The 23425-nt window shown below is 48.2% G+C and overlaps 1 protein-coding gene across 1 annotated transcript in view; it reads right to left on the bottom strand.

Annotated features, from left to right (window-relative positions):
* Positions 1 to 707: 707 nt before the first annotated feature.
* SAMD4A (sterile alpha motif domain containing 4A) overlaps positions 708 to 23425 on the bottom strand; it is a 97414-nt gene continuing 74696 nt past the window's right edge. The window contains 9 exon segments of the mRNA XM_073610299.1: positions 708 to 945; positions 1483 to 1566; positions 6391 to 6517; positions 12460 to 12661; positions 15095 to 15161; positions 15164 to 15212; positions 16540 to 16625; positions 17923 to 18202; positions 21066 to 21152. Coding sequence (XP_073466400.1) covers positions 917 to 945; positions 1483 to 1566; positions 6391 to 6517; positions 12460 to 12661; positions 15095 to 15161; positions 15164 to 15212; positions 16540 to 16625; positions 17923 to 18202; positions 21066 to 21152 — 1011 coding nt within the window. The 3' untranslated portion in view covers positions 708 to 916.

Here is a 23425-nt window from a genome sequence, read left to right as displayed (position 1 = left end):
AGCATCCGCTCAAAGAGGCATCCATGGCAGCATCCGCTCAAAGAGGCATCCATGGCAGCATCCGCTCAAAGAGGCATCCATGGCAGCATCCGCTCAAAGAGGCATCCATGGCAGCATCCGCTCAAAGAGGCATCCATGGCAGCATCCGCTCAAAGAGGCATCCATGGCAGCATCCGCTCAAAGAGGCATTCATGGCAGCAGCCGCTCCAAGAAGCTACCATGGCAGCATCCGCTCCAAGAAGCTACCATGGCAGCATCCGCTCCAAGAAGCTACCATGGCAGCATCCGCTCTAAGAAGCATTCATGGCAACATCTGCTCTAAGAGGCATCCATGGCAGCAGCCGCTCTAAGAGGCTACCTCGGCAACAGCTGCTCTAACAAGAGGTCCTCTTACGCTTGACTGATAACAGATAAGGGTCCTGGACCGAGCACAGCCCTTGGCTCACCTGTGCAATTTTCTGATCTTAAGCGCTGAACACCCCAGAACCACCCTCCTTCCCCAAGTTGCAAGATTCTAACATCTTGCTGGAGAACTCCTTTCACCTCCCCTAATGCCATCATTTGGTCACGTCTCATCCCCGGTTAATGGGCCAGACATGCCGGTGCCCACTGGCAGTCCACATCCAGTCATGCGTTTCCCGCTCCGAACGTAAAGCTTTTCATTCAGGAAACCGGTCAAAAAAGAAAAAAGTTCACTTTTCGCTCCATAAAATAACAAAATAACAATATACATTTTTTTGCAAGCACAGCTTAGGCGTTTTCCATTTTTCTTCTCTTCTTGGTACAATAATCAAAAACAAAAAGGCAAAACTGTGTTTAGCACATCTGGGGGAGGAGAGAAAGTCAGCAATTCCAGACACCGGACCAGCAGTTCTGTGTGCTACGTCCAGCGCTGCCACAAAATAATGTTCTGCTCCTAGATTGTAGAGGTCTTGTCTACACCATCTGTAGAGGAAACACAAAATACTAGCTGTAAGCATTAAACACGACAAAATCAACCAACGCTGAGCTCCAGATATCAGGTCATGCGTTAATGCAGCATTTTTTTTTAATTAAGAAAAGTTTGAGGCGCATACATAATAAAAATAACACCAAAAACAGGTATGTACCAGCGGAAGGGGGGGGGGGGGGAAGAGAGAGAGAGAGAGAGAGAGAGAGAGAGAGAGAGAGAGAGAGAGAGAGAGAGAGAGAGAGAGAGAGAGAGAGAGAGAGAGAGAGAGAGAGAGAGAGAGAGAGAGAGAGAGAGAGAGGAATTGTACAGGTTATCGGGGGTCTCCCCCACTCTCTGCTATCCAATTGGGGGTCTCCCCCACTCTCTGCTATACAATTGGGGGTCAGTAACCTCTGGCAGTTCTCCCCCCCCCCCTTGCTGTCAGTGATTTACGTCAGCCATAAAACAGACATTTTGTGGATGAATGACGTTCCTCTAGACGCTCGTCCTCTCCTGGGTATTTTTAGCTGTGCTATGTTTGAAATGCTTACCACCCAAGGCATGCTCCGTCATACTCAGACACAACGATTCCAGCCGGTTATTGATATCTGGCTCTGTTGCTGGTACCTGAAAATCTAATAAAGAAAAGACATAACATAAGTTGCGGTTCTACTTTAGTAATAAGCAAATCATACTGCCGTGCACTTGCCACAGGTTAAAGGTTTGGTTGTTTCTTTGATAGATCTCAGACAGCCCAATGGCCAACTGAAAGAGCGCACACAACAGGATGACAACACTTCTGCTAATTCTGACGACATGGCTTGGCATTGCCAGCCTGTAACAGGAAGAGCTCTTACTGGCAAGATAAGAAACTTTGCAAAATATGTAAATAAATAAAAATTCCTGGGAAAACTGTGCAACCCGAGGCCAAGCACACCGAGAAACCGATTGTGGGACAGGAAGTGACGGTCAATCTCCCAAACAGAACATGAGATGACAGAAAAAAACCCAGGGGTGATCTACATTCCCTACCCTACCTGATGTCCAGTTAGTTTAATTGGATGAACTGGTGTCTTTTTTCAACCAGATGTAACTTTGTAAGTCATTCTGACCCAACAGCTTCAATACCTCCTGACTCAGAATGAGTATGCAGGACAAATATATCAATAGTACTGGAGACATACTTCCTATAAGCAGACATACATACACTGATCAGCCATAACTTTATGAAAACCTAATATTGAGTAGGTCCCCCTTTGGCACCAAAACAGCCCTGACCAGTCTAGGCATGGACTCCACTAGACCTCTGAAGGTACGCTGTGGTATCTGGAACCAAGCCATCAGTAGCAGATCCTTTAAGTTCTGTAAGTTAGGAGGTAGGGCTCCATGAGTGGGTCTTGTTTTTTTCAGCACATCCCACCGATGCTCAATTGGATGAGATCTGGGAGGCCAAGTCAACATCTCAAACTTGTATTCCTCAAACCATTTTTGTAGTGTGGCAGGGCGCCTGATCCTTCTGAAAGAGGCCACTGCCATCAGGGAATACAGTTTCCATGAAGGGGTAGACTTGACACATACCACCTACCTAAACATTGTGACCAGTGTAGCATCCTTCTCCTAAACAGGGCTGCTAGTAAATTTAGTTGTGCTAGGTGGTATCTAGCCTGGCTGATTTTGTAGCCTTTGATCTAATGGGTTTCTCCTAAGCTTGGGCTTAACTGTGGTTTCTCCCTTTTGTCAATAGATGGCACTGTTACCTTTGGCATTAGTATGATGAATTACAGTGGATTCAGGTTATGAGTGTATATACTTCTCTCAGCCAATCCATAGGAGTTTCTTTGGCCACTGAGGCTGCTGGAAGAGGGTATTTTAATCGGAGGTGGTCAGATGATCGGGGTTCTTTTCCACCAGGGCAGCGGCCTGGGTGGGTGTGTGTGGAGCAGCATTAGAGGTGTAGGCCTGAGACCACGTGTATCAGGGGTTCTGTTGGAAAGAGCCTGGCCTGTTGCCGGGAGACATGGGAGAAGAAGTTGCCAGAGGGTCAACCACTCTTGTTCCCAGAGGCATGTGTAGAGGGATGGAGTTTTGAAGGAGTACCAGAGGACACGCTCCATCAGACGGGGACTGAAGTGGCTGGGAAAGCTTCAAGAGAGAACTCATCCAAGGAATCCAGTGGGTAGCTGTGCGTTAAGCTTGAGGAATCCAGCGGGCAGCTTGAGTTAAGCTGGTTGCTATAGTAGACCGCAGTTGCTACGAAACAGATTGCTGAATACAGCTTAAAGCCCCTTTTTCTGTATAGCCGTCTGCCTAGTTCTATTTTTGTCTACCGAGTCTGTCAATTCGCTATTGCATTTGCCCAAGGGTGTCCTGTGCCCTACCCCTCTCTCTCACCATTCCCGTTGAGAAATAAAACTCTTTTGTTCATTTTTAAAAGTGACTGGCGCCCAACTTTTTACCTTGCACAACACCCACCATGCGTAGGAATCTGGAACCTGCACCCAGGGGAGGAATGTCAGCCCTTCCTGTCTCTGGGGGTCACCACCTAGTTGGGGAGGGCGCTACGCCAAATATCATCCACATGAATGGGACGAGCCAAGGTTTCCCAGCAGAACATTGCCCAAAGCATCACACTGCCTCAGCCGGCTTGTCTTCTTCCCATACTGCATCCTGGTGCCATCTTCCCCAGGTAAGTGACACACCCACAGCCGGCCATTCACATGATGGAAAAGAAAATATGTAATTCCTCAGACCAGGCCACCTTCTTCCATTGCTCTGTGCTCTAGTTCTCATACTCACGTACCCATTGTACAAGCTTTTGGCTGTGGACAAAGGTCAGCATGGACACCCTGTCTGCTTTGCAACTACACAGCCCCATGCACAACATCCTACGATTGCCATTTTTTCTGCTTTCAACACATTAACTTCTGGGACAACATGTTTACTTGCTGCCTAATATATCCCACTGACTTTTAGATGCCATTGTAATGAGATGTCAGTGTTATTCACTTCACTTGTCAGTGGTCATAAAGTTATTGCCAACTGGTGTATAGAGCAATGCTGGGGCCCCCCATTTGCTATAGGCAGACATATTGAAAGATAGCACTGGGGCCTTGGGATTATCTTCATTTAGGAGTTGTAATTGCATTTCGATGAGGTTTCTGGATTCTGGGCCGGCAGCTTCCCTAACGACAGCCGCCGCCTCCTAACCCCAACGACGGCCGCCGCCTCCTAACCCCAACGACGGCCGCCGCCTCCTAACCCCAACGACGGCCGCCGCCTCCTAACCCCAACGACGGCCGCCGCCTCCTAACCCCAACGACGGCCGCCGCCTCCTAACCCCAACGACATCCGCCGCCTCCTAACCCCAACGACGGCCGCCGCCTCCTAACCCCAACGACGGCCGCCGCCTCCTAACCCCAACGACGGCCGCCGCCTCCTAACCCCAACGACGGCCGCCGCCTCATAACCCCAACGACATCCGCCGCCTCCTAACCCCAACGACGGCCGCCGCCTCCTAACCCCAACGACGGCCGCCGCCTCCTAACCCCAACGACGGCCGCTGCCTCCTAACCCCAACGACGGCCGCCGCCTCCTAACCCCAACGTCGGCCGCCGCCGCCTCCTAACCCCAACCACAGCCGCCGCCTCCTAACCCCAACCACAGCCGCCGCCTCCTAACCCCAACCACAGCCGCCGCCTCCTAACCCCAACCACAGCCGCCGCCTCCTAACCCCAACCACAGCCGCCGCCTCCTAACCCCAACCACAGCCGCCGCCTCCTAACCCCAACCACAGCCCCTGTCGCCTTTGTTACAGAGAAGGTAGAAGACTTATGTGCCACACTACAAGTTGACTGTCCAGACACAACTTTATTCCAAAATGAGGAAAAATATTTTACCACAGAGCCAACATGTTTCAGGGTCCAGTGTATACTGGACTGAGTTATATGCAGTTTTTGAACCAGCCACTGACAGACATGGTGCTTCTAAACCAGCCAAGTGCTAAGAGCCCATATACCTCATTCAGTTCAATATACAAAAGGCCCCAAGGAAAGGGAAGGATGAGGGGCATCATTTCACCCCCAAAATGCATTGGATCTATAATAAAACCTTATATCGGATACAATTTGTGTCTAGATAGTCAATTTCCAGTGTGGTGCTTTTCTCTTAAAGTTTCTCTTTAACAAACCAAGTAGATAGTGGCAATCCAGGAGATGGTGGATATCCTTGGGGGTTAGGGCTAGAAGATGGTGGATATCCTTGGGGGGTTAGGGCTAGGAGATGGTGGATATCCTTGGGGGGTTAGGGCTAGGAGATGGTGGATATCCTTGGGGGGTTAGGGCTAGGAGATGGTGGATATCCTTGGGGGGTTAGGGCTAGGAGATGGTGGATATCCTTGGGGGGTTAGGGCTAGGAGATGGTGGATATCCTTGGGGGGTTAGGGCTAGGAGATGGTGGATATCCTTGGGGGGTTAGGGCTAGGAGATGGTGGATATCCTTGGGGGGTTAGGGCTAGGAGATGGTGGATATCCTTGGGGGGTTAGGGCTAGGAGATGGTGGATATCCTTGGGGGGTTAGGGCTAGGAGATGGTGGATATCCTTGGGGGGTTAGGGCTAGGAAATGGTGGATATCCTTGGGGGTTAGGGCTAGGAGATGGTGGATATCCTTGGGGGTTAGGGCTAGGAGATGGCGGATATCCTTGGGGGTTAGGGCTAGGAGATGGCGGATATCCTTGGGGGGTTAGGGCTAGGAGATGGCGGATATCCTTGGGGTTAGGGCTAGGAGATGGCGGATATCCTTGGGGTTAGGAGATGATGGATATACTTGTGGTTAGAAGATGAATAGCCTTGGGGGTTAGGACTAGGAGATGGTGCATATTTTTGGGTTTAATGCTAGGAGAGATACTGAATATCCTTTGACATGGTGAAGCCGCCAGCCCAGAATCCGCACACCTAATCTCAATACAACTAGAAATCCTCTAGAACAGCATCTGTCGGGAGTTGGTTCAAAGCCCACATAAACCTCGACCAGTACATACCAGGCCCTGATGAAGGGGCACATTCTGGCCCCAAAAACGCGTTGGTTCTGTAATAAAAGCTTCAGTTCTATATGACTGCATAGGGCAGGGATGGCGAACCTTGGCACCCCAGATGTTTTGGAACTACATTTCCCATGATGCTCATGCACTCTGCAGTGTAGATGAGCATCATGGGAAAAGTAGTTTCAAAACATCTGGGGTGCCAAGGTTCCCCATCACTGGCATAGGGCAATGAGGGAGAGGACTACCACCACTTCTTTCTGCTAAACATGTCCACTTTGGCTACAGCCATGCTAAAATATCCCTTTCCAATTGGCCCACAGTGACCTCCCCACTCCCCGTCCATCCGCTCCCACTGCAAGCCCGATTTCTCCTTTCAGCTGGAATGTGAAGCATTGTACAGGTTATCAGCGGAGGTCTTACCTGGCTGTTGAAACATGAGCATGGTCTGTGGGGAGGTGTGGACGGGCAGTGATCGGGTTCTCTGTACAGAGCTGTGGGATCGGCTCGGCATGCTGTTGCTTCCTCCCGGGTTGGCGAACCACAAATTCTGATAAGAAAACCGAAATCATTATTAAACCCGACTCACAAAAAACATTTCATTAATCATTTGACCATAAAAACCCCCTCATTAAGCCAACCAACAAACACACTCCCACTTTGCACCACCAACCATCATGGGGACGCTGTGAAAGGGACCGGGCATGACTGAAGAAAAGACCATTAACGACCGCAGTGACATCCAGCACTATGAAGAGGGCCGGGCACCACTGTATTCAGCCCCCCCCCCCGGAGTCAGTACTTTGTAGAACCCCCTTTCTCTACAAGTCTTTTTGGGGATGTCTCTACCAGCTTTGCACATCTAGAGAGGACATTTCTGCCCATTCTTCTTTGTAAAATATCTCAAGCTCTGTCAGATTGGATGGAGAGCTTCTGAACAGCAATTTGAGTCTGGCCACAGATTCTCAATGTGATTTAGGTCTGGACTGTGACTGGGCCATTCTAACACATGAATATGTTTTGATCTAAACCATTCCATTGTAGCTCTGGCTGGATGTTTCGGGTCGTTGTCCTGCTGGAAGGTGAACCTCCGCCACAGTCTCAAGTCTTTTGGAGACTCTAACAGGTTTTCTTCTAAGATTGTCCTGTATTTGTCTCCATCCATCCTCCCATCAACTCTGACCAGCTTCCCTGTCCCTGCTGAAGAAAAGCATCCCCACCACATGATGCTGCCACCACCATGTTTCACGGTGGGGATGGTGTGTTCAGGGTGATGTGCAGTGTTAGTTTCCCCCACACATAGCGTTTTACTTTTAGGCCATAAAGTTGAATTTTGGTCTCATCTGACCAGATCACCTTCTTCCACATGTTTGCTGTGTCCTCCACATGGCTTCTCACAAACTACAAACAGGACTTCTTATGACTTTCTTTCACCAATGTCTTTCTTCTTGTCACTCTTCCATAGAGGGCAGATTTGTGGAGAACACGACTAATAGTTGTCCTGTGGACAGATTCTCCCACCTGAGCTGTGGATCTCTGCAGCTCCTCCAGAGTTACCATGGACCTCTTGGCTCTTCTCTGATGAATAAATAAACCAGATGAGAGTGGAAACGGCGCTGCCCTTAATAGTATTATTGCGTGCCAGGCAAAATTGTCACAGGATTCACACCTAAATACAGGTGACTATGATACATAAAAGCTCCACCACTGTTAAAAAATAATGCAGTCTAAAACGGGATGGATCATATATTTAAAGGTGGCCAAAATTTTTCAAAAAATACCATTGCTTAAAAAACTACTAAATAAATAAAGTGCATCCCTTCGGCGGGGTGGAGGTGTTAACCAATATGGATTCTAATAAATACGTGAAGAAAGTTAATTATAGTGAGCTGTGCAAAAAAGCAGTGCAAAATGTGGAATTTAGCTCCAATGTTCAAAAGTATTGGGACAAGATGGCCCCCAAAAGAATTTTTTATTAGATAATAGGGGAGAAAATGTGAAATTTATTACCAGTGTAATATCGGTGTTATCCTATCATCTCTCTCTCTCTCTCTCTATATATATATATATATATATATATATATATATATATATATATATATATATATATATATATATATATATATATATATATATATATATATATATATATATATATATATATATATATATATATATATATAAAATAAAAACCGTATTGTTTGACTCAAATGTTCAAAAATATTGGGACAGTGTGGCACTTGAAAGACGTGAAGTGTCCTGATTTATGATAGACTAAAAATTCAGTGGAAACCCTGCCTGTGCATAAGTAAAATTAAAAAAATATATAAATAAATATACAATTAATTCCAATTTCCTATCTATCAATTTTCCTATCTATAATGCCAAGCAATATGGTTAATTACATGAAAAGTTTATATATATTCCATGCAGAGGAGAATATTGTAAACCAGGTGGGGAGAGCAAAGTTCGGCTTAAATGCTGTTTATTTCACCCTGGAGGGTACACCGCAGTGACTTCTGTGCGATTTTTCATAAAGTGACTTGAAGTGCTCACCCCCCAGTGCTGCCCCACTCACCAGAATTAATCATCCCTGCAGGGGTACCGAGCGACAAAAGTGGGTGCTTTAGGGCGAGTGTTGTTCACTCCAACAGCTGCTCCCAATCCTCTGCTTGGTGCGGTCCTCACGGTTGTTCCAAGGAAGATGAGTGTTCTAATATCACCATACTACTCCAGCAGTGTACCACCTTTAAACTGTTAGACTCAATCACATTGTGTTTGAGCAGTTTCTCCTGAGCTTATAGTTCTCCGACGTCTCCCCCACCGGGTCCCGACAGGAGTCCCCGGCCGTCCACCACGTCAGCAGGGGAAAAGGGGGGGTTAATCGTCCATGCGTGTCTTACAAGGAGTCACACCAAGTGGATATTTCCCAAAACTGGGGAGGAGTGTGGGGGCAAGCGAGCGAGACCTGTCTCAAGAGTATAGGTCAGTTGGTCAGTCTGATGAAACAGTAGGAACTAAAAGCCTCTTCTCTGATGAATGCTCTCCTTGCCCGGCCGGTCAGTTTAGGTGGACGGCCATGTCTTGGTAGGTTTGCAGTTGTGCCATACTCTTTCCATTTTCCGATGATGGATTGAACAGAGCTCCGTGAGATCTTCAAAGCTTGGGAGATTTTTTTATAACCTAACCCTGCTTTATACTTCTCCACAACTTTATCCCTGACCTGTCAGGTGTGTTCCTTGGCCTTCATGATGCTGTTTGTTCACTAAGGTTCTCCAACAAATCTCTGAGGGCTTCACAGAACAGCTGTATTTATACTGAGATTACATGACACACAGGTGGACTCTATTTACTAATTAGGAGACTTCTGAAGGCAATTGGCTCCACTAGTTTTTTTTTTTTTTTAGGGGTATCAGAGTAAAGGGGGCTGAATACAAATGTCCCCCCACACTTTTCACATGATTATTTGTATCATTTTCCTTCCACTTCACAATTATGTGCCACTTTGTGTTGGTCTATCACATAAAATCCCAATAAAATACATTTACGTTTTTGGTTGTAACATGACAAAATGTCGAAATTTCAAGGGGGTATGAATACTTTTTCGAGGCACTAACTCCAGAGGCCATTTTCTCTGCTCATGGGCTGTGCACGCACACATCTGTCGGTGCAAATACAAAGCTTTGCAAACTAAAAAATTATAAAAAAAGGAAGATGTATATTAAAAAACAAAACAAAACAAAAAAAAACACAGATCAGAGGTGAAGGCGGGTGGGATTCGGAGGCTTTTCCTGCGCTGTGGGTCGCTCTCCTCGCCTCCCTTCCAGTACCTCTCTGCTCAGCCGGGAACACAGGAAATGCCGGACGTCTTTTCACTGCTGAACTATTTTTTTCAGTTCTTTAAAAAGCTCCAGGCCTGGGGAAAAAATAGCACACGGCTAAAAGCTCTCTGCGTACGGGGAGGGGGGAGGGGGGTTATTTTTGGTAGCACGTGTTATGTAGTCCCGGTTTAAAGTTTTAATCTTCTGGAGGTTTGTTTACAATGGTGGAAACACGCCGTACAATACTATGTGTACAGCACACGCGATGCCCGACCCGTCTGCAAAAAAAAAAAAAAAAAAAAAAAAAAAAAAAGAAGAACAATCAGGGGCATCAGATGCCCCTCACCCGACCAATCCAATCCAACCCAATTATGTGTAGGAGACATCTTCAAAGGATACCTCCCCCTCCAAAACACCTCCCAACACCGTTATTTACAGCGAAGGAAAAAAGTATTGATCGGCTGCTGATTTTGTACGATTGCCCCACTGACAAAGAAATGATCAGTCTATAATTTTAAATGGTCGTTTTTTTTTTTTAGAGCAAGAGACAGAATAACAAATATCCAGAAACATCGCATTTCAAAAAAAGTTCTACACCGATTTACACCGATTTGCATTTTAATGAGTGAAATAAGTATTTGAACCCTTCACAAACATGACTTCGTAGTTGGTGGAGAAACTCTTGTTGGCGATCACAGAGGTAAGACGTTTCTTGGAGTTGGCCTCTCAGGGGGGATTTTTTGTCCTCTTGCAGATCTTCTCCAAGTCATTAAGGTTTCCAGGATGACGTTTTGTAACTCGAACCTTCAGCTCCCTCCACATATTTTCTATGGGTATTAAGATCTGGAGACGGCTAGGCCACTCCAGGACCTTAATGTGCTTCTTCTTGAGCCACTCCTTTGTGGCCTTGGCTGTGTGTTTTAAGTCATTTTCATGCTGGAAGACCCATCCACGACCCATTTTCAAAGCCCTGGCTGAGGGAAAGAGGTTCTCATCCAATATTTGATGGTACATGGCCCCGTCCATCTTCCCTTTTGATGCGGTGAAGTTGTCCTGTGCCCTTAGCAGAACACCACCCCCAAAGCATAATGTTTCCACCTCCATGTGTGACGATGGGGGATGGTGTTCTTGGGGTCATAGGACCTCCATGTATGATGGTGGGGGGGATGGTGTTCTTGGGGTCATAAGACCTCCATGTATGAAGGTGGGGGGGGATGGTGTTCTTGGGGTCATAAGACCTCCATGTATGACGGTGGGGGGTGGTGTTCTTGGGGTCATAGGACCTCCATATATGACGGTGGGGGGGGATGGTGTTCTTGGGGCCATAGGACCTCCATGTATGACGGTGGGGGATGGTGTTTTTGGGGTCATAGGACCTCCATGTATGACGGTGGGGGATGGTGTTCTTGGGGTCATAAGACCTCCATGTATGACGGTGGGGGGGATGGTGTTCTTGGGGTCATAGGACCTCCATGTATGACAGTGGGGGATGGTGTTCTTGGGGTCATAAGACCTCCATGTATGGTGGTGGGGGATGGTGTTCTTGGGTCATAGGACCTCCATGTATGATGGTGGGGGATGGTGTTCTTGGGGTCATAGGACCTCCATGTATGACGGTGGGGGATGGTGTTCTTGGGGTCATAGGCAGCATTCCTCCTCCTCCAAACACGGCGAGTTGAGTTGATGCCAAAGATCTCGATTTTGGTCTCATCTGACCACAACACTTTCCCCCAGTTCTCCTCTGAATCATTCAGATGTTCATTAGTAATCTTCAGACGGACCTGTACATGTGATTTCCTGAGCAGGGGGACCTTGCGGGCTTTCTAGGATTTCGGTCCTTCACAGTGTAGTGTGTTACCGATTGTTTTCTTGGTGACTATGGTCCCAGCTGAGATCATTGACAAGATTCTCCCGTGTAGTTCTGGGCTGATTCCTCACCGTTCTCATGATCATTGAACCTCCACCAGGTGAGATCTTATATAGAGCCCCATACCGAGGGAGATCGACAGTTATTTTGTGTTTCTTCCATTTGTGAATAATCCCACCAACTGTTGTCACCTTCTCACCAAGCTGCTTGGCGATGGTCTTGTAGCCCATTCCAGCCTTGTGTAGATCTACAATCTTGTCCCCGACATCCTTGGACAGCTCTTTGGTCTTGGCCATGGTGGTGAGATTGGAATCTGATTGATTGCTTCTGTGGACAGGTGTCTTTTATACCAGCAACAAGCTGAGATTAGGAGCACTCCCTTTAAGAGAGTGCTCCTAAGCTCAGCTCATTACCTGTATAGAAGACACCTGGGAGCCAGAAATCTTGCTGATTGATCGGGGATCAAATACTTATTTCACTTATTAAAATGCAAATCAATTTATAACTTTTTTGAAATGCGTCTTTCTGGATATTTTTGTTGTTATTCTGTCTCTCACTGTTATTATAAACCGACAATAAAATTATAGACTGATTGTTTCTTTGTCAGTGGGCAAATGTACAAAATCAGCAACCAATCAAATACTTTATTTCCCCCTCACTGAATATTGCAGATCAATAAAGAAGAGAAATGCTATAGATAGACAGACAGACGTACAATATTACATACATACACACTATTATATACATACATACATATACACTATTATATACATACACACACACAGAAAGGAGCTCCGGACCCACCTGCCTGCCTTGTTTCAGCAATGCCGGGTTGCTGGACGCCGCCCTCTGCGTCGCCCCCAGCAGGCCGCTCGGTCCCAGTAATCCAAGCCGTGAGCTGGGCAGGTTGCGGGACGGGATTGGGAACTGCCGCGGGTTTCTCCTGGTGATGGCGGCCCCTACAGATCCAGCTGTAGGCAGCGAATTCGACTGTCCAAACCCACGGCTGCCGAAAAAGAGATCAGCACTGGTCCATTAGCACCAACACTGAGAGAAGGATACAATGTGTCAAATGTTAAAGTGCACCTGTCATAGAGCAAACACAGGGAAATGCTTCTCTGGGCAACATTCAGCCAAGGGCCAATAATCTGCAGCTTTCATTACAAATCATTCCTGGTGATCCCGCCATGGAGGTCCTGGTTCAGCCACTTCCTGTTATAGGGCGACAACGTTCTGTTTGTTTCCAGTTGTGCGCCCGCCTTGTCACCCTGACACACTTATGATGGCAACTACAACCAGATGTGTGAATGCAGATTAGAGAGAAACACTCCACTGTCACCATCAGAAAAAGCCGCCCGTAGAAATGGCAAGCAGCCATTGCTGAAGTGTATATAGACAGGATGTGTCCGCAAAGAGGCTGCAAGAGATCAGCAAAGAATGGAAAGGACTTTTTTAAATGTGCCACAATGCTTGGAAACTAAATGTTGTTCAGTTGGGGTTTACATCTACAGGAGCAGATTTGGAAAATGGGGACAGAATGTTGTCACCTTATAAAAGGAAGTGCCTAACAAGGTCCTTCATGGCAGGATCACCAGTTTTTATTAAAGTGGATCTCCAGGCAAACAAAAGACATAAATGAGTTCAGCTCTGTCATCATTAAGGGCTCAGTTACACTTGATTCAAAATGTGGCATTGGAGACACTTTTTAAAATGATCCCCCCATGTCACTTTCTTGGGAGGGAGGAAGGGAGGGGAGGGGAGGGAGGGGAGGGAGGGGTCCAGACTGGAGAGGAGCAACTAGCAGACGGCCCCCGTGGTGTGGTGTGCAGAGCTGGGGGACCGGAGCAGGAGAAACTAGCAATGTCACATGTGGTGAACAGCGTGGGAGCAATATAGTGGGAGGTGAGCGGGGATCAGTGAGGGTGGAGGAGCAAAGCTTCAGCAGAGCTGAAGGTTAGTACTGAACGGGGATCAGCAGAGATGGGGATTACAACTGAGCGGGGTGATCAGCAGAAATGAGGGCTCCTACTTAGCGGGGGGATCGGCAAAGCTGGGGGCACTGCTGAGCGGGGGGTGGGGGGGTGGGGTTCGGCAAGGCTGGGGGCACTGGGGGGGGTGGGCAAAGCTGGGGGCACTGGGGGGGGGGTCGGCAAAGCTGGGGGTACTGCTGAGCGGGGGGGGGGGGGGGGGGTCGGCAAAGCTGGGGGCACTGCTGAGCGGGGGGGGGGGGGGGCAAAGCTGGGGGCACTGGGGGGGTGGGCAAAGCTGGGGCACTGCTGAGCGGGGGGGGGGAATCGGCAAAGCTGGGGGCACTGCTGAGCGGGGGGGGGGGGGAATCGGCAAAGCTGGGGGCACTGCTGAGCGGGGGGGGGGGGGAGATCGGCAAAGCTGGGGGCACTACTGTGCATGGGGATCAGCAGAGCTGCGTGGTTACTATTGAGCGCAGGGGGGGGGGGGGGTAGAATCAGCAGCAAAGTTGGGTGTCTGCTGAATGAGGGGTCTGCTGGGCTGGGTTTCTATTGATCTGCTTTAAAACAAAACAGAAAATCAGCACACAAGGGCCATTTGCTAAACTTCATTAAAGCTTCAAAAAAAGCATCAAAAACACATAAAAGCACGCTGAAGCGTTGGGCGCTTTATTGTGCGTTAAAGTCGCAGCAAAGTGTAAATGAGCCTTAAATGTAATTTTTAATGTAACGAGAGAAGTTCCTGAACTCGGACTCGTATAAAACTAACAAACTCCTTGTACAGCTCAAAGAGGGGGAGGGAGAAGCAGAAGGAGCCAATTAGATGTGACGCAGTGTGAGGGGGCTTTCTGATTGGAGGAGAGAGCAACACAGAGATTCTAATTTCACTGTCCAATAACAAGCTGGGGGGGGGGGGGGGGGGGGACAAGACCGGCGTTACTGAACTGCAGAATAATCAGGTCTCCTCCTCTGCCAGACAGGGCTGTGCTGTGTGGCAGAGCAGTGTAAATCTCAGGACTGGATGGACTGTTCTGTATTCAGCCGTTTGCCTGGAGTTCAGCTTTAGAAATAATAAAAACAACTTTTAAAAATGACATGAACAGGTTAAAGCTTCTATGAGATTTTAGTGATTGGGTTGACGCCCGATTCCATCAATACAGATCAGGCAATTCAATGTCCAGCGTCGGCACATGGAATCCCCCACCTCCCCCACCCCCCTTCTAGAACGATCCATCAATGTCTGAATTTTTATTAAAAATCGATCAATCTGCACTATTTTGACACGTTTCTCTTTTTTTTTGGGGGTGGGGGGTAATATTTGTCCAGCCCCCCCGGGGTAATCTCTACACTGGGAGAATTGAAGAAGTGGTGGTGGCGGCGGCCCTGCAGACAGAAGCGGGTTTTCCCGATGAGCGGAGGAATTGCAGTCACTAAGGTAACGAGCGCAACAGGGACATCAGAAGCCAACCTACTTTCTCTGCTGCCGGTACCCAGCAACATCCAGGAGGGTTTTCCGTGGAAAAGACCTGTACAGCTTCTGACCTGCTGTTTCCATGACAACAGTCTCTTCTTCTGGGTCTCCGTGAAGGCCTGCGTGCAAAGACATGACAGATGAGGAAAGGCGCCAAGAAACCGCAACACCGTGCAACAATGTATCCAAACATATCACACACACAATACCATGGATCCAAAAGAGGTCGATCATATAGGTCTGCATTATAGACTGACAGGTATATGGATGCGGACAGAGATAAGATAGATGGTGAAATTAATATGGGGGGCGGCAGAGAGAGGAGGAGCGAGAGAGAGAGAGAGAGAGAGAGAGCGAGAGAGCGAGAGAGCGAGAGAGCGAGAGAGCGAGAGAGCGAGGAGAGCGAGAGAGCGAGAGAGCGAGAGAGCGAGAGAGAGCGAGAGAGCGAGAGAGCGAGAGAGAGCGCGCGAGAGAGAGAGCGAGAGAGAGAGAGAGAGAGAGCGAGAGAGCGAGAGAGAGAGCGAGAGAGCGAGAGAGCGAGAGAGCGAGAGCGAGAGAGCGAGAGCGAGAGAGCGAGAGCGAGAGAGCGAGAGCGAGAGAGAGCGCGAGAGCGAGAGCGAGAGAGAGCGCGAGAGCGAGAGCGAGAGAGAGCGCGAGAGCGAGAGCGAGAGAGCGAGAGCGAGAGAGAGCGCGAGAGAGAGAGAGAGAGAGAGAGCGCGAGAGAGAGAGAGAGAGAGAGAGCGCGAGAGAGAGAGCGCGAGAGAGAGAGCGCGAGAGAGAGAGCGCGAGAGAGAGAGCGCGAGAGAGAGAGCGCGAGAGAGAGAGCGCGAGAGAGAGAGCGCGAGAGAGAGAGCGCAAGAGAGCGAGAGCGAGCGAGAGCGAGAGAGAGCGAGAGAGAGAGCGCGCGAGAGAGCGAGAGAGAGCGGAGAGCGAGAGAGAGCGAGAGAGAGAGCGAGAGAGAGAGCGAGAGAGAGAGCGAGAGAGAGAGCGAGAGAGAGAGCGCGAGAGAGAGAGCGCGAGAGAGAGAGCGCGAGAGAGAGAGCGCGAGAGAGAGAGCGCGAGAGAGAGAGCGCGAGAGAGAGAGCGCGAGAGAGCGCGAGAGAGAGAGCGCGAGAGAGCGCGAGAGAGAGAGCGCTGAGAGAGAGAGCGCGAGAGAGAGAGAGAGAGAGAGAGCGCAAGAGAGAGAGCGCGAGAGAGAGAGCGCGAGAGAGAGAGCGCGAGAGAGAGAGCGAACGAGCGAGAGAGAGAGAGAGAGAGAGAGCGCAAGAGAGCGAGAGAGCGAGAGAGAAAATAATTTCCATTATTGTTGGGAGACATTTCCAGGTCGGGCGCCATCATGGATGTGGAAGGCTCTGCAGAGTGAATGTTTTGCATGATGCTGGGTGGGCAGCACGTTACAATAGGGCAGTTTTGGTGCTCTGACCATCGGCTGTGCGTCGGACTTACGTCATGAATAAGGCATTTGTCGATGAGTTGCAGGTAGGAGCTGATGTTCTCTTCATCCGGCCTGGAGACCAGAAGCTGCGTACAGACTGAAATGAAGGAAAATAAAGTGACAAACTGGAGTCTAATGGGATGAAATGGTCCGTCTCCAATGACTGCAATTTACTTAATCACTTATTGTCACATGCTGAGAAAATTGCCCCATTCCTCATAACCAATAGGGTGTGTCAAGCACGATTAAAGAAGGAAGACGGTAAGAACGATCCCATTCAAACGCAGCCAATTATTTCTGGAAAAACAAACACTTCTGTCAGACATGTATTTGGGGGTCCATGCCTCTGCTGCCTATACACCTTCTCCGCCTTCCTAGCATATCACTGCTGAGGACAGACTCCGCCCCCGAGGTGCCTGGGGACAGCCCCTGCCACAGAGGTTCTGACTAATGTCTTCTGCTGATTGGATGCCTTCCCTCAGCTGACTTTTCTGTACCCTCCTCTTCTACATTCCAATGCTAACGCTCAAACAAGACTCCCCATGATTAACCATTTGAGTACTAACCTGCTGTGATACTTTGACAATTGCTTAATCGTGCAACATTGTACCCAAATAGATTTTATATAATTATTTTAAAACTTCGATATTTCTTCTGGTGACATTAACAATTTTATTTAAAATGTATTACTATGTAAAAAAATTAAAAAAATATGTATACGTTTTTCTGTCGTAAAAATAATGTCTGCACAGTACAAATGCCCCCAAAATGACTCAGTTTTGAAAAGTAAACACCATTTTTTGCCACAATTTTTAGGAAAATAAGAAACATGCTGGTATTAAGGGGGTTAAAAAGTGCTAAGCCTTTAAAAGTCATCCACTGAAGCAAAGTACTAGAAATAAAAATTACCCCCCCCCCAAATCATTGGTGGTCAGGGGCAGCAGAAATACGGATTGATCTAACACATTTAGTATTGGGACAGGGTCTTCTCTAATTCACACCCCAACTCCTCCTGACCTAACCGAGGGGCCCTCAAGAGTCCTCACCCCTCCGAGGCAGAGCCCTCGCAGACAACTATGTCCTCATGGTGGAGCGGTTTCCGGAGACAGCCCCCATGCCAGCCCCCGAGGGCTCAGTGTGAGGGCGTCGCTGGGCTGAAGAGGATTTTTTGCTGAAGGAGGTGGTATACATGGCAAGTAAAGGGTATATTTATAGGCCCCAAAATTTGGGTAAAATTTGTCCCGATCTGCTCTATATTTTTCTTGCAGGTCATTTGATGTTTCATGCCACCTTTTATATACACAAGAAAGTAAAAAATGTATATAAAAAAAATAAATAAAAAAAAAACACCACAACCCCAAAAATGGATGAAATAAACAATGCACGGTACTTACCTTTCCCCATGACTCTGGTGAACTGGCTTGGAAGGTCGCCCTCTGGTAATGGGGTGCTCCCGCTCTCCCCCTCACAGTTGCCCATGTGATGCTGCTGCATGCCGCCAGAGGCGGAGTCTTTGTTTTCCGACCCCTGACCCTCCAAGGACGGCTGGGACTCGGACTCCCGGCTGTGGTCTTCGGTATTGTTGTTCTGGGAGGAGAACGCTTTGATGGGGGTCAGGATCATCTGGTGCAGCTCCTGCAGAGGCCCTCTAAGATTCCCTCCTTCTAGGATGTCCTGGGGGAGCACAAGACAAAAAGGAACCAATCAGAGGCTGCACTGAAAACACCAAATGTCAACTGTTCCCTAGGAGAATTAAACCGGACCTACAGTGCCTTGAAAAAGTATTCAGTATAGATACGCATCTGACAGAACCTTCTCAGCCACCAACCCCGGCACTTCACATCACCCCCGCTCTTCACTTCATAAACTGGCTGCCCATTAAATGGAGGAGACTCTTTTACTTATAAAGCCCCAAATAATCTACAGTGCCTTGAAAAAGTATTCATACCCCTTGAAATTTCCCACATTTGTTATGTTACAACCAAAAACATAAATGTATTTTATTGGGATTTTATGTGATAGACCAACACAAAGTGGAAGGAAAATGAAGTGTAAGGAGCGCCCCATAATGCACTGTGAGATCGCAGCTCATTGACAGCTGTTGATTGGCCAAAGCATATACCTGACCTGCATGCTTTTGCCTATCACAGCACAATGTGCTGTGAGAGCCATGACTGGCCAAAGGCAGGGTGCCTTTGGCCAATCATGGCTCAGGGGCCAAGTCCAGGCCCCACACTTTATAAGGCTGCTGCTTACATGGCGGCTGTATATAGTGAATGAATAAAGATTAGGCAGGTAGTTAGTGTAGTGTGCAGTCAGTCAGTGTAGTGAATATATATAATACCGTTCAAAGTATATAGTGCAGTCAGTGTAGTATATGTAATACAGTGCAGGGTATATAGTGCAGTCAGTGTAGTATATGTAATACAGTGCAGGATATATAGTGCAGTCAGTGTAGTATATGTAATACAGTGCAGGGTATATAGTGCAGTCAGTGTAGTATATGTAATACAGTGCAGGATATATAGTGCAGTCAGTGTAGTATATGTAATACAGTGCAGGGTATATAGTGCAGTCAGTGTAGTATATGTAATACAGTGCAGGGTATATAGTGCAGTCAGTGTAGTATATGTAATACAGTGCAGGGTATATAGTGCAGTCAGTGTAGTATATGTAATACAGTGCAGGGTATATAGTGCAGTCAGTGTAGTATATGTAATACAGTGCAGGGTATATAGTGCAGTCAGTGTAGTATATGTAATACAGTGCAGGGTATATAGTGCAGTCAGTGTAGTATATGTAATACAGTGCAGGGTATATAGTGCAGTCAGTGTAGTATATGTAATACAGTGCAGGGTATATAGTGCAGTGCAGAGCATATAATACAGTGTATTGAAGTGGTTAAAGGGGAACCCTATGACAAAATTAAGAAAAAAAAAAACAAACACACACACAAACAGCGTGCGACTCTTCCCCCCCCCCCAAAAAAAAAAATCCATACCAGGCCCTTATCCGAGCATGCAGACTGGCAGGCCAGTTAAGGGTGGGAACCCCCCCTTCTCCTGAACCATACCAGGCTGCTTGCCCCCCAAAGCACCTTGTTCCCATGTTGATGGGAACAAGGGCCTCTTTCCCAACAACCCTGGCCATTGGCTGTTGGGCTCTGCAGGCGGGGGGGCTTATCAGAATCTGGAAGCCCCCTTTAACAGATCTCGCCCCCCCCCCCCCCCATATGTGAATGGGTATTGGGTACATTGTATCCCTACCCATTTATCAAAAAAAGTGTCAAGTAAAAACTACAACAGACAGACAGTCTATGGCAATTCCTTTATTAAAAAACTAAAAAAAAAAAACTAAAAAAAAAGTGTCCCGCAACGTCCATCCATCGTCAATCACGCCGCCTGACGGACCCGAAAAATTAAAAAAAAAAAACTCGACCTCCATAGGAGGCCCTCCCGGCAACTGATGTCTTTTGGCTTTGACAGCTGTTATATAGGCAAGGGCGAGGCCAACCAGTGACGTAACCGAGTGACCCGCCCCCTTCTGTCGTCACGTGTGCCCTTGCCTATATAACAGCTGTCAAAGCCAAAAGACAGCAGTAAGGAGGCCTCCCATGGAGGCGGAGTTTTTTTTTTTTCTATATCTAGGGTCTGTCAGGCGGCGTGATTAAAGATGGATGGACATTGTGGGACACTTTCTTTTTTAAAAGGAATTGTCAAAAACTGTCTCTGGTTTTTACTTTTTGGCACTTTTTTGGTGAATGGGTAGGGGTACAATGTACCTGATGCCCATTCACATGGGGGGGGGGGGGTCGAGATCTGGGGGCCCCCCCTTGTTAAAGGGGGCTTCCAAATTCCGATAAGCCCCGCACCCACAGACCCCGACAACCAACGGCCAGGGTTGTCAGGAAGAGGCCATTGTCCCCATCAACATGGGGACAAGGTGCTTTGGGGTGGGGGTGAGGTGGGGGGGGCGCAGAGCCCTCCCTGCCCCAAAGCACCCACCCCCTCATGTTGAGGGCATGTGGCCTGGTATGGTTCAGGAAGGAGGGGGGGCTCACTCGTCCCCTCCCCCCCTAATCCTGACCTCCATCCTTGGCTTCCTTCTCCTTCTACAAGAGAGTTACAATGTACAGTCTGATCACTGGGGGAGGGGAGACTCTTGCCTCTTCCTACCTGCAGCAGATTGATGACATTTACTAGCCTAGGTAAATTCACCGATTGTAGCTCAGGGATGGATTTTTTATGAAAAAAAAAAAAAAAAAAAGTGTTTTTGGAAAAATGATATTGTTGCTTTATATTGTGTTATGTCTAAGATTTATTCAGGCAGACTTTACATAGCTACACACGAGCATTGCATCACATTGTAGTTTTGTTGCAGTCTAATCACTATGGCAGAGGAGACTGAGGACAGGCTTCCTCCTGCCTGCAGCAGATTGATGACATCAGTATACTCTGCTGTATATGGTGAGGATCCAGGCATGTGTTGATTAGTGGATTAGTGACATGCCGGGGGTCCCGGAGAGGGGAACACTCACCCTTTCCAAGGACTTCAGAAGTATGGGTCTCTCTTTCAGCTTTTGGATGCTGATCACGATTTTGTGCCGGGCGCCTTTGGTGACGTTCTGGATAAAAACAAGGCAGAGTCAGTTAGTTACACAATCACAGTACTTTGCACCTTCCATACTCAACTGTGTGTAAACCTAAAAGAAAACAAAGAGTACAAAGAGGTTATTGCATGAACTGTGCACCACATCCAGGGCCTTCTTTAACATGGGGCAAAAGGGGCAGCTGCCCTGGGCCCAGTCATGGTTGTGGGGTGCAAAGCAGCTGCCCCTTAAGCCTAAAAATAGTTGATAAGTGGATTTGGCCATCACTCAAAAGGAGGAGGGCAGAATTGAATGTTGGGTGATCTGTTGGCGATTGGTTGGGTGTTATTTCTGCAGCCTGTGTGGTGATTGGCCAGCTCGGTAAGGTAAAGTTTGTCCAGGAGAGCGCCTGTCAGTCCCGGGCATAGCCACACCAACCCCTTTCCCTCACCATGTCCGACTAGCCGCAGACCATCGGACCACTGAAGAACTTCTTCGCGGGGGGGGGGGCAAATGTGGAGGGCGATACAGGGGTCTATGGAAGGAGGGGGGTCCTGTGCAATGATGGGGGTAGTATGTCGAAGCTCTTTCCATTTAATAATGGGGGTAGTATGGGGGAGGGTTCCTTGTGTAATGATGGGGGTAGTATAGGGAGGGGTGACTTGTGTAATAATGGGGTTAATATGGGGAGCCGGGGTCCTGTGTAATGATGTTAGTAGTATGGGGGGGGGGGGTCCCTGTGTAATGATGGGGTTTGTGTCTCAAAAGGCAAAAGTAGGATGGTGTACAGGTCCCAAAGTCAGCCTATGACATCACAAGCTGACACGCTTACTAACAGGGCCACTAACAGGGCCACTAACAGGGCCACTAACAGGGCCACTAACAGGGCCACTAACAGGGCCACTAACAGGGCCACTAACAGGGCCACTAACAGGGCCGGGCCACGGCAGAGGCAGCAACTTTGGCCACCTGAAGGACTCTGACCATGAGAAACAAAATCTTCTGGTCTGATGAAACAAAGATTGAACTCTTTGGCCTGAATGGCAAGTCATGTCTGGAGGAAACCAGGCACGCCCATCATCTGGCCAATACCATCCCTATAGTGAAGCATGGTGGTGGCAGCATTATGCTGTGGGGATGTTTTTCAGTGGCAGGAACTGGGAGACTAGTCAGGATGGAGGGAAAGATGAATGCAGCAATATACAGAGTCATCCTTGATGAAAACCTGCTCCAGAGCGCTCTGGACCTCAGACTGGGGTGAAGGTTCATCTTCCAACAGGACAACGACCCTAAGAACACAGCCGAGATAACAAAGGAGTGGCTACGGGACAACACTGTTAATGTTCTTGAGTGGCCCAGCCAGAGCCCAGACTAGAACCCGATTGAACATCTCTGGAGAGATCTGAAAATGGCTGTGCACCGACCCTCCCCATCCAACCTGATGCTTGAGAGGTCCTACAAAGAAGAATGGGAGAAACTGTCCAAAAATAGGTGTGCCAAGCTTGTAGCATCATACTCAACAAGACTTGAGGCTGTAATTGGTGCCAAAGGAGCTTCACCAAAGTATTGAGCAAAGGTTGTGACACTTATGTACAGGGGAGGAGCCTGTGACACTTATGTACAGGGGAGGAGCCTGTGACACTTATGTACAGGGGAGGAGCCTGTGACACTTATGTACAGGGGAGGAGCCTGTGACACTTATGTACAGGGGAGGAGCCTGTGACACTTATGTACAGGGGAGGAGCCTGTGACACTTATGTACAGGGGAGGAGCCTGTGACACTTATGTACAGGGGAGGAGCCTGTGACACTTATGTACAGGGGAGGAGCCTGTGACACTTATGTACAGGGGAGGAGCCTGTGACACTTATGTACAGGGGAGGAGCCTGTGACACTTATGTACAGGGGAGGAGCCTGTGACACTTATGTACAGGGGAGGAGCCTGTGACACTTATGTACAGGGGAGGAGCCTGTGACACTTATGTACAGGGGAGGAGCCTGTGACACTTATGTACAGGGGAGGAGCCTGTGACACTTATGTACAGGGGAGGAGCCTGTGACACTTATGTACAGGGGAGTTTTTTTTTTTTTTTTTTTTTTAATTTACAAAGATTTCAAACAAACTTCTTTCACATTGTCACTATGGGGGATAGTAGAATTTTGAGGAAAATAATGAACTGAAACCATTTTGGAATAAGGCTGTAAACATAACAAGATGTGGAAAAGGTGAAGTACTGTGAATACTTTCCGGATGCACTGTAGGCGTCGGAGCGGTGGACCCCCAGAATAGGGAGATATTAAAAGAAGAAT

The sequence above is a fragment of the Aquarana catesbeiana genome, linkage group LG13 (genome assembly GCF_042186555.1).
Source record: "Aquarana catesbeiana isolate 2022-GZ linkage group LG13, ASM4218655v1, whole genome shotgun sequence".
NCBI classification, from domain to species: Eukaryota; Metazoa; Chordata; class Amphibia; order Anura; family Ranidae; genus Aquarana; species Aquarana catesbeiana.
The sequence above is the reverse complement of the archived record's forward strand: the minus strand, read 5'-3'. Positions and strand labels throughout refer to the sequence as shown.